This window comes from Neodiprion virginianus, chromosome 3 (assembly GCF_021901495.1).
Source record: "Neodiprion virginianus isolate iyNeoVirg1 chromosome 3, iyNeoVirg1.1, whole genome shotgun sequence".
NCBI lineage: Eukaryota > Metazoa > Arthropoda > Insecta > Hymenoptera > Diprionidae > Neodiprion > Neodiprion virginianus.
In genome coordinates, this window is record NC_060879.1 from 7,513,209 (window position 1) to 7,524,982 (window position 11,774).

Sequence of the window (11,774 nt, forward strand, 5' to 3'; positions counted from 1 at the left end):
AGATTAAAACCATCCGAAGAAAGTTGCGAGGGCTTTGCGTCGAATCTGTGTTGACCTTTAGGAAGTTTCACAAACTGACCACAGAAGCAGAAACAGAGATTCACTGCCAGTTTCTCGATACTACAGGCTGTCTGTCCTATCCTGAAACTAAAGGTTACTTAAACACGAATTGCAATCAGTCTCCAAGGTACGTATCGAGGTATGAAATCGACCAGATGTCAACGAATTTAGATTAAGATGCGTAGGAAAAATGCGACCAATTCTCATCTCCAAAGACTCCGAGTGCTCGCAATAATGGCAACTCTTGATTTTCTTTTCAGTGTGCCGGCACTCTGCTCTTGCAGAATTCCAATTGAATTCCGCCTCGGGATGAGAAATATCGAATAAGACATTTTACCACACAGCTAAATACGTAGCGAACCCTTGATTCGACCACTTTGTCTTTTTTGTTCGTTCTCTAGGCTTGAATCCGACCAAGCAATCAATATCTAACCACCATTATTCGAACTAAAATGCAGAGTAAGTTCACTTATTACTGATCCACTGTTTTAAAGCCCACGTAACTTTATCACTGGCCTGTTTAACCGTATTCCAGATGAACGTCTTAGATGTTCGCCATTCTTTATTTTCCTTCGCCAAGATTCACCTATTAAAGCAATCACGAAACAAGATTTCAGTGATTTATAACGATATGCTAAATATAATTAACTAGAATCATGAATATTGTGTCAGTTTCTTCAAATCAGTTCCAAAAGATTTTCGTAGTTTCAATATTCGTTAATTTCAGGTGAAATGGAAATATTTCGTTAGTATGGGTACATCTGTTAAAAACGAAGCGACTTGTTATGTTTCTGAAATGAGAAACGAAGTAGACAATACTTTTTGAAATCATTATCAAATAAGCAGCACAGCCTTGTCGGAGCCAATTGTAACGGATCGAAACTTTTCAAGTATGGCATACAATGGGAACGTTATAAAAATGCGAGCATTCCGTTACCCGTGAAACTGTTGGATCGAGGGTGAAGCGCCTCGGGTATGGAACACAATCATGTTGATGATTTGCTCAAATGAACTAACGAATAAGCTGGTACAGCATTGTTAAAACTTTATCGTCAAACTTCTCACTTTGGCACTACGAACTGCAAGATGCAGCGGCTCGAAAGTTACCAGCAGCAGTTAAAATTCATACCATCCGAGGAATATCTAGAACAGAACCAAATAAAATGATTCACCATTCTCATTGAAGACCCTTAAAAGTTTAATACAGAAATTACAGAACAGAATGAGGAGTTGTTACCGCTTGAGAATTATCTACAGACAATATCTAGGACGGGATAAAACATCGCAGTAACATCGCGGATGCGTGAAATAATTTAAGTACACAGTGTGCGGTGGGAACTGGGTTACTAATTAACCGTAATCGATCACGTTTCTTTCATAGTTTTTTTGCTCAAAATCGATTCTGTAAAAATAAAAATAATTTACAATATTAAAACAATCAATTTTCGTTAGGAAAACTGTTAGAGTTTTTTCTGCGATCCTTAACCAATTACCAGATATTTGTCTAAGATTTTTAGAACTCATTATTGAAGCAGGGTATAATTTTTTTGGAGCTGGGGTCAATTTCACCCCGTGTGGCCGTTATGCGATTCTACTGACAATGAGGTATGAACTGTTAGGGTCAATATCTCAGCTAATCGAATTACAACAACTTCTGATAACATCACCTTCACTATACTGCCATTGTTTTTCATTTCTTGTCCCATTCTCATACAACGACATCAGTTTGTTGAACTGATGGGGACTTATGATCACCGACGAACAGAATTATACTAATCCTTCGCCAGCTGTAAAGTAGGTAATTTCCATTCGGTAAAATGAGTTGAAATAAGTATTGAGGCATAACAATGTCCATGATCGAGGTAGAACATGCCCTGTTTCCGCCTCACTGACCACCGCCCATTTCTAATTGTGACCCCCATTTATCATGGGCTACAAGCTGCTTTCGTGTTGATCCTATCCCGTTGCCCGTTATTACCCAGTTTATACACACCTATTCAAATATCATCTACGGCTGTACTACGAGATCAATATTTGCTAATTAATACCCGTCAACCAAAAATAGTGACACTGGCAACAGTATCGGGTTACTTGTACCGTTGGTTATGAAAGCCGGATAACACCGTGCAGTATAATTATTTACTGGTATTATTACATGACTATAACAACGTTGTTACACTCTCGGTCATTAGTAGGTCTAATTATTCAATTTGAACTTTGCTGACCATCTTGAATCAGAGTATTTACTGATCCTTTGTTTGGTTTTCAAGTGTTGATATCTACACTTTCGAAACAAGCTGTTACATGAACTAGGATAACGAGTAACATAACCTCCAAAACCGATGCATATGTGATGGCCTCTGTTAAGAGTTTTTATCGCTACCCAGCTAAAAAAAAAATATCTTTTTTCAGTTCGTACGAGTCGTTGTACCTTCATCAGGAGCACAAAAAATAATTAATTACGCGACTTCAGCGGCATTCTCACTTTAGCTGAAACATAAAAAGATTGCAATGTCGGATATGCTTTTCGTCTTAAGCCGTCATGTGTACATCAGAGTGGTCCTTACTTAGGGTGTTGACGAATTTCTGGAGCAAAGAAATAAAGTATAAAGTGATCACAAAATCCAATTTTATTCGTATGTCGAAGCAAAAACCTCTTGGAACCAGCGTAAGAAGTTGGCGTTAAAGAATAATCAGTGGATAATAAAGCGTGTCCATTGAATTGTATTTGATGTACGTGGTGGCGCTGCCGTATACTTGTATCTATTTAGTCAAGTTAGCCTTCTTGAGACGGCTGTTAATTATGTTACAGTGACGATAAAGAACTTCCAAAAGATGTGTGATATTAATTAGAATCCCACCAGATCTGTTCAGTTGGGATAAAAATTTGAACTCAATTTAGGTTGCACGGCGCGAGAAAAATTCAACACCCCAAATAAAGAATTATTCGGGAGGTTATGTTGCCCGCTTCACTGGTTCATAGAGTGTGTTGGGAGCGTAGATGTTGGCAGTAGAAAATCGCAAAAGGATCGGTATTAAAGCTGTGTTCTAATTAAACAAGTTATTCAAAGTCGGAGGAGAAAGCATGAAATTAGATTTCTCGCGCAAGTATTCGGCTTTGATAGGAGAAGGGATTCGGTCGGACTCGAAGTCTGTATAGTTTTTAATCGTTATTTTCTCACGAGACGTATATAATACTGTCTGTTCATTGTATACGAAATGATTTAGACTCCAAGCGTGGATCGTTCCGTAGTAGGTGACAGACCAGAGTAGAAATTGAGACGTTTTTTCATATCTCAAAAACGCGGAACGTTTAGGCAGCTGGTTTTGGGTAGGCGAAAAGGTCGGTGTGTACAAGGTATAAAAAATAATAGTAACCCCTGCAGATGCTATAAATTTCTTTGGACGACGGGAGATGAAACCGACTGTAAGCTCGGCGGGATACGAAAGAGCGGATATAAGGTAGTACGAAAATGATAAATTTCTTGTGAAGGATGGTAAATTGATGTTTGCAAAAGACAAGCGAGAGGAAGTCTACGGGTGACGATGTAGGGGGGGGTGAAAAAGTTGAGGAATCCCGGGGTTTCGATGCCGCTGTGTCACTCGGGCATTTTTGAAGGATTCGATTAAGGCTCTACCTCCGACCGAGATGGACCAGAAGTTCCGGGAAGGGATGGGAAATAACCAGCGAACGCCCTTCGGCGGCATATCGCTTCTGGGGAATTGAATACCGCGGGCTTTTCCCCATCCTCTATTTTTATCCTTTATCTTTCTGTCCCGCCTCGCCCCTCCGCGAAAATTACATTCCGCAAGTACGAAACGAAGATTTCGATCTTTGATATTTGTTTATGCTTCACGCCTCGCCCCTCATCTCATAACTTAAAAACGCCTCGGTGCCGCTGCCGCATAGGAAATCGTATTTTCCACGAATCGAACGATGATATAACGTAAGTTATCGATACGTTGTATACTGGACTACTCAAGCGTTCGGCACCGGTTTATAATTCAGAAGAAATTATATCGGATGCAGGTGAAAATTCAGATTTATATGAACTATAATCATGCCTGTACAAGCTTATCATTCCAGTGGGTCAAAACTTGAAAATATTCACATAGATTACGATTAATTATCGCGAAATTCTAATCAATAGAAATTTAAATTCTTAGACTAATGAGATTCGACATCTTGTGGCCAATCTCAATTTTTGTCCACCTGGATTTTGACCCGTGTTAAAAATATGAAAATATGGTAACGATAGACTTTTTGCATACAAAATAATTTTGGTATCGTATTTTCAATCTCCCATTAGTCATATTGACTAGTTCTAGTGACTAATGCAGGCTTGAGACAACACTATTAATAAATGTCGGTGATGTTATCGGAAATATTACCCCATTTGGTTAATAAGTATAAATAATATCCCGGTTCAAGTCAGTTGTACAAAATCGTAGACAAAAGTTGGCTGTTTCCAGACGAACACGAAATAACAGCATCGATTTGAAAATAAAAAATACCTCAACTTAATGGAAATCAACTTACCTGTTTTTTAATAATTGTATTCCAAAATCGAAGAATGGCCATTATTAAAAACATTTTCGTAGAATTATGTTATCGCGGTCACATTTTATATATCGCTAGGCGTAGTGCGACACGAAATACTGAATCATATGAAAGCCCTTGGGCAATTAACGAGCTTATCTGACGAATTTTTAGTGACACGGCAGACTTAAATTCTTTGAAAGCGTAAGTCAACAAACTATGGTGATGAATTCTTTATTTCAGTACGATTTAACGTCACGATTGTTGATAGTGTGAAATTATTCCGCAAATTTTTACAAACTTTCCAAACGTTACCCTTACAATTAGTACTTTAAGATAAAAAGGTAATTTTTTGTTTGAACAAATAGTTTATAAATCAAAAATACTTTAATATTAAGAAGGTATTTTTTACCCAAAACCTTGAAATCGAGTTTTATGTCAAACTGTAATATTAGTGTGTGTAAACATAGTTTATACAATCTATGTATAGTTTCATTATTGCTATATGTGCAGAAAATCGCAATGTGTGTTAAAACAATGTTGAGGGGCCGTTAAAGTATTAGCTAACGCTAAAACGTGTAGGCCATTTAGAGAAACGTTATCAAATGTTACCCTACTGTAATAGGCATTCCAAGCAAGTGTTAGCTAGCGTAGGAAATTCAAAGTGCGTGCTGAAAGCCGGTACGCTGCCTGCTTGAGAATGATAAAAAAAACTTCTCTAAAAGGATGTGTTAATAATCCATGAATTGCTCAATAATAATATCTTAGCAAATATATTGTTTATTGCATGCATTTACGAAGAAAAACAATATATAATCAAATGTCAAATTTCGAAGTCCACGCATCTCAAACGCGAAAAAGGGCTCAACAGTCTCGTTATATACGCAACTCTAAACAAAAACACTCTAATACGTTTTCGTTTAACGCAAAAATAAAAAGATGAAACGGATTCTACGAAATTGCAATGGCAAGTTAGTAGATCTCGTGCCATTTCTCTATTTCTATGTCAAATCCGGCAATGTCAAAATCGACTAGGACACCCTTTTAATACTCAATGAATAATAAATTGACGTTTTATCAAACATGTCAATGTATATTATTAATTATTAATAATTAATATTTAATAAAGTAGGAATAAATTGATCAGGATGTGACCGTAACTGGCATTTCTGCCATTCCCAGGTAATAAATCGATTTGCAAATAAACTTTTCAAAACGTGTTAGCTAACGTTAAAAAACAGTTCTGGGCAAAAGAAGGACACGTTGCCAATCGTTATCACTAGGAATGGGATGCAAAAATTTGCAAAACATGCGTTAGGTCATACACTGAGAGAAATTTTTAGTTCCGGTTACCGTTCAGTCCTTAACTATTTTCATTTTTTACCGCAATCGAAAAGTATAGTTCTAGGTAGAAAATGAAAATTAGTCTTTTAGCTGTTACCGGAAAGTCTAGTATCCGTTACTCTTATTTCTCATTACGATCACTATTTGCTATATTTTCTTGTAACTGTTGCGAAAATTTAATGCCTGAGCAACAATAAATTAACGTTGAAGCCTTGTTGAACTAAAAAAGTAAAGTAAACCTCACAAACTGATTTTGCGTTGCAACTACCAAAAAAAGGATCGGCAATAGCGCAAAATGGTTAGGCGTACCTCGTTTTTCGTAATTTCAACGATATTCAAACAGTTTTTTCAACGATACCTGTTTTACTGAATTTTTCTCAGTGTACTTCAATGGCTCTTGAATAAAATTTCCCTCGTAAATAACACGATGAAAACCGATCAATTTGAAAAACTGTTTCGTAGAAAGAATCCAGCATTTCGAAACTTGTAAGCGCGTATAAGATTTAAACAAACGCGTCTGAGCTCCGCCTGACTAGTCGTTATTTCTACGTGGGATAAACCATGTAAATATTTGCGTCAACGTACAAGCGGAAGAAGTTGTGCACTCGTACACATGACACGTGTACATGTACCTCTATGTGTGCCATTGAGGAGCGGGAAGAAGATGAGGAGAATACACCGCAATGCAACATCCTTGGCAATTTGGTTTTACCGCACCGCCGAGGCTTATCTTCCGCTGCTCCTCGCGTCCTCTTTTCCTCACACTCTGGCCCGCATCGGCATCCGCATTCGCAATTCAGGCTGAATTCAGATATGCGGGTGGCAACGGGGTAGCGAAGTGACGAGTGCCAGGCTGCGATTTCCCGTCTATATAAGAAGCAACGTTATTTACACCTGTAGTTCGAAGGTAAGATATGCTGAAATTGAAGGTAGCGGAATATCCATTGGCGTGTAAATCGGATCTCGAAAAGTACTGGTATAAGACTGACATCGCTTGACGCCGCGACTCGTCGTGATATAAAGGAATAAAGATAAGAAGGGACGAGAAAAGACCGAAATCGGCAATCGGTGGAGAGCAACGGAAAAAGAAATTTAGTTTCCGCACTTGAGCCGGTAGCCTTTGATTACAAAGTTAAATTCAGTTTATGGTAATTCGACGACTAGATATACCTGCAATCGCCGACTGAAAGCAGTGTCGTCACTTTGCGAAGAGTCTTTGTGTTTTATACAGGCCGGATCTTTCAATAAATAAAGAAAATGCTCAGCGTAAGCTCGGATGGGAATAGATACTTCAAACGTTGTCGTTTCAAATGAATTATTCGCAGTAGAGTCGAAATTGAAGGTGGCATAGTATTTGAAAAAGGGATTATTTAACCTTCACCGGATCCTGCTCGGTGACCAAATAGGTCGATATTTATTAAACATTTACGATCGATTCAAAGCAACGAAATTCCAGTCTTGTAAAACTTAGTTGAGCCTATAATCAGTGTCAGCTGAACATCGAATTCGCTTTGTCGTCATTTATGAATAATATTCTTCACGGTTTATTTCTATACGGTTAAGAAATACCGATTGAATTGAAGAAGAAGTGAAAACAGAAAATTATGAAATAACGGCCAAAGGTTTAACTAATTGTAAAATTGATTGTGCTCAATTCAATTAAACAGCGTATCCTCTGATTGCAAAAGAAAGAAATCGTTAAATCGTGTACTGCAAATAATATGGCAATGGAATGAAACTAATTGTGAACCAGGATTAATTTCCACAATTTTGGAGACTTCCAGCTTTCATCCTCAATCTGCCAGAACGCCCCCAGATACCAACGGAAGTCGCCTTCTTGACTCTGCTGCAAGCCTACTGAGCGTCAAAATTGATCTCTCAGAAATAGCGACCCAACGGATTACATCCACGGATTCAACTGACGAAAAAACTTATGAAGGAATAGCTGAAAACCTACCAGTTATTGCATTTCTAAGAACACTACCACGAGCATTAATGAAAATTAATAAAACACATCAGTCGTATCAGGATTTTTCACATCTTAGCTTTGTTACCTAAAGATTGTGAATTCGTCGAGTCATGTATCGAAATTTGGCGGTCTACATATAACTCATCAGATTTCAGTGAAAATTTACAGGTCAGAGTTATTTAGAATTTAGATGAAATAGAATTTTGAAAAGTTGACGTATTTGCATGGATATATTTCTGAAAGTACGCCTTCCATACAGTTTAACAGAAATTGGAGCAAAACAGTAATTGCCACGATCATTTTGGAATTAGCGTCTCTTCATTTAGGTGATCGGGAAATAAAAAAAAAGATCAATCATCACTGTCGGTACGCCGCTTGACTCTGTCGGTATGTCACTGGATTTTGCCGGTACTGCAGATACCAATCAATCACGAATCTTACCAACTATCGGTGGGTTACCATCAAATTTCAACACAACAAGTTGAGCATTTGCTTTACCAACTGATGGTTATCAGCTGTTAGGAAGTAGTAACAGTATTAGTAGGTCTTTTTAAACTAGCTCACGAGTAGTTACTAACCGATTAGAAAAAATAGTTGGAGTAAAAAAAAACTGTTCAAACGTCAAAATTTGTTCCATCATTCACCCGACGTGCAAATGAATAAAAGTATATCATGGCTGAACGAGTCATGAACACCGGTAAACGTTTAATTAGCCCATTTATTTCAACTATCCACTGTCTTAACCTCAATGAGTTAATTTTGTTGAGAGATCGTTGTAAAAACTTGAGACCAGGCGACTCTAAACACATTAGAGACGCAGCTTAAGAACATCCTCGAACATAATAGTATCTTCATGTTGCTTCCAGGAAATTTCTCTCACATGTTTGGGCCGCTCAATTTTCCCACCTGCAATTCTTCAAAATGTAAATCGCAGTTTATTGAACTGGACGATAGACCTCAAAATACTAGATGCCTGCTGTGCGAAGAGACGTATTTGCTTCCTAACAATCAACAACAAATGTTGACGCATATTTTCACACAGCATCGGCTTGTCATCGGGGATGTTGAGAAAATTGCGTCCCTCAAAAGGTGGCTAGAAAGATGGAAAATTGTTTACTAATCATCTGTTATTTTGCTCTCCTATTTATTTCATGCGCGTGTATCTTTATTGGATTATATTGAGCGATTCTAGAAATTTATATGTAATAAATAAACTGTTGTCGTTCCTAATTGCAATTTCACTTTCTTAAAATGGGTAGCTACATTCATTACTGGAGGGTGAAACTAAGCGAAGCTCCATTGACACAATTCTGCACTTCCTTACTGATGGATTGCACCCCCGATGGAAAGCCAAGTAAAAACGAACCGTACTTCTTGCTATCTGACTGCGTTGCAGAGGACAAAACTGTACGATTCGAGATACAGCAGGCCAAACTGGTAAAAACAATCAGTCTAAAGAATCTTGTGCTCGTAACAAGAAAATAATACCATATGTGCACAATTTGTAGTGTACGTTTTTACAGTAATAACTGGATTCCATTAACGAATGATTTTAGTTCTTACCTTGTCCTTTTTTTATCTCACGTCTCAGAAAATTGGGTTTGTTTTCAGTCATGCCCATTCTGCAAACATGTGAAAGATTCTATTTTTATGAATAGGAATGGGTCCTGGCGCAGCAAGATAAGGAGAGAGCCGACACAAGCTTCAAGCGTGGCTGTATGTTCTGTCGAACCGAGTTCTCAGGCTCGCGTAACTCTTACTTACAGCATCTCTCCCGAAAGCATAATCTACAACTCGGAAGACCTGAGAATTTAGTTTTCGTCGACGAGTTATTGGACATGCTGCAAAATAACGTTGAGAAGTATGCTAGTATGGTGAAAAACTTGGGATTCAAAAACTCCTAGCTATGATTCAATGTATTCTTTCCACCTTTCAGACTGATATGTTTTTACTGCGAAGGCGTGTTCAAGGATCGTAATACACTGAAAGAACACATGCGGAAGAAACTTCATAAAACACTTAATCCAGCGGACAAAAAGTATGACAAATTTTATGTCATCAATTATCTGGAACCCGACAGAAATTCACAACAGAAGCAGGTTTGTATTTCATAGTTCTACATCTTAATTGGATTAACAGAAGTTAATGTTGTAGATAATGTTTGATGAATTCTAATATTGTAATGCTGGATTCTAAAATCTCATTTCAAATTGTATTTGCCTGTTGTTTTGACAAAAAAAAATCTGTCAAATCTATTTCAGTGTCAATTAAACTGTTCTATAAAATCACAGTATAGATTGCAGAGTGTTAAAAAATTTGTAGAATATCTTTGAAATATTGGTAAAATCTGTAAAATTTGGTATTCTTATGTTACTGTTGTGATAAAGGGCAAGATCATTTTATTTCCGTTTTAGAATTGTGTTGACGATTCTGAGGATCCAACTGGTTTCACCAGCGGCAGTGACGACGGTGAAAATGCATGGTCTGATTGGGATGGAGAAAGCGTCGATGCAGTCTGTCTATTTTGTCCTTACAACAATCGCGACTTCGCTAACATCCTCAGTCACATGATCAGCAAGCATCAATTCAATTTTGAGGAAGTAACCAAAGACTGCGATTTTTATCAGAGGGTACGAAAAATAATATAAAAATTAGAATATTCTTCGAAAACATAACGAATTAATTTCTATTACTTTCCTAGAGTGTATAATAATAACTTTTTTTTTTAAATTGCTTTTATTCAATATCTTCTCGAAATGTTGGTGGGGTATGAAAAAAAAATCTGACTCTTTGAGAAAGTCACTCTACTTTTTTTGCTATTCTCATTCATTTCATTCGACAGGTGAAGATAGTAAATTTTGTACGAAGACAAATTCACATACAAAAAAAGTGCGTATTTTGCGATGAGGCCGCAAATGATCTTGGCGAACACATGAGTCAATTACGCCATTGTAAACTACCTGCTCGTCGTGTTTGGGATCAGCCAGAGTAAGTATTTTAACGCAACATCGCACAATCCGGGTCAACACAAATCTGAAAATTCCACTCATTTATTCAGGACAGTAAAAATTGCTTTATCGTTTTCTCATGATTTGAAATCAGTTTCACTCACAATCAAAGAAGCAATATTCATTTTAGTATTTCAATAAATCGATTTTGTCAAAAACATAGATAGTCTGTAAATTTCTGTACGCTCAACATTTTCAACAATTCTTTAATTACTCCGTACTTTTTTCATGTGATAAATCAGAGATTAAGTATATCATTTCTTGAAACACCAGTAGAGAATTTGCTGTCTTTTAAAATTTTTTATTTTTTGATATTCTAGATACTATTTTCCAACGTATGAAAACGATTCCTTTCTGTATAATCTCGAAGTAAGTGGTGGCGACAACCAAGATTCTGATACGGATAACCTTTCTGCAGAAATGTAAGGGTAGAAAACTGATAATCATAATTATTGACAATGAGCTCTTCAACTACTTACCTCGCAATTAGCTTTGACTAATTGAATTAAAAAAATTCTTTTTTTCCAGGAGCAACCTGTGAATAAAACTGTGACTCAACCGACTAAAAATCGAACTGTAAAATGTATATACATATAATTGAGTGTGAGGTTATTTGTAAAAAAAAAGTAAGAAATGATTATTTGTACAAAAGTATGTTTAGTTAAATTATGATTGCCCGTAATAATTTATTAAAATGTTAAAAGTTTTGTGTAAAAAAAGAAAGAAAAAAATATATATATTTCGCGTTACTATAATTATGTTGTTGGTAAGTATATCAAGTATTTAATTGTGAGTCAGCAATTACGATATTTCAAAAAATAAACGGGACTATCAAGGATTTGATTTCTTTACC

At 36.8% G+C, this 11,774-nt stretch overlaps 1 protein-coding gene across 2 annotated transcripts; it reads left to right on the plus strand.

The window, feature by feature from the left end:
- The first annotated feature begins 8,444 nt into the window (after positions 1-8,444).
- Positions 8,445-11,676, plus strand: LOC124300046 (zinc finger protein 277). 2 transcript variants are annotated; one of them, XM_046753669.1, is made up of 9 exons: positions 8,445-8,610; positions 8,780-9,002; positions 9,173-9,350; positions 9,572-9,774; positions 9,850-10,012; positions 10,328-10,543; positions 10,756-10,901; positions 11,242-11,349; positions 11,451-11,676. In XM_046753669.1, the coding sequence occupies exons 1-8, from the start codon at positions 8,586-8,588 to the stop codon at positions 11,345-11,347; spliced, it is 1,260 nt and encodes a 419-aa protein (XP_046609625.1). In that variant the 5' UTR covers positions 8,445-8,585; the 3' UTR covers positions 11,348-11,349; positions 11,451-11,676. The 2 variants fall into 2 exon arrangements, with proteins under 2 accessions (XP_046609625.1, XP_046609624.1); XM_046753668.1 differs by having other exon boundaries at positions 11,242-11,343; positions 11,450-11,676.
- The last annotated feature ends 98 nt before the right edge of the window (positions 11,677-11,774 follow it).

Bases quoted from the DNA above. Each gene is read 5' to 3' on its own strand.
- LOC124300046 (XM_046753668.1), top strand. From the start codon at position 8,586: ATGGCTGAACGAGTCATGAACACCG. The intron at 10,013-10,327 runs GTTTGTATTTCA...TTTCCGTTTTAG, and splicing joins GAAATTCACAACAGAAGCAG to AATTGTGTTGACGATTCTGA. The intron at 10,544-10,755 runs GTACGAAAAATA...TTCATTCGACAG, and splicing joins ACTGCGATTTTTATCAGAGG to GTGAAGATAGTAAATTTTGT.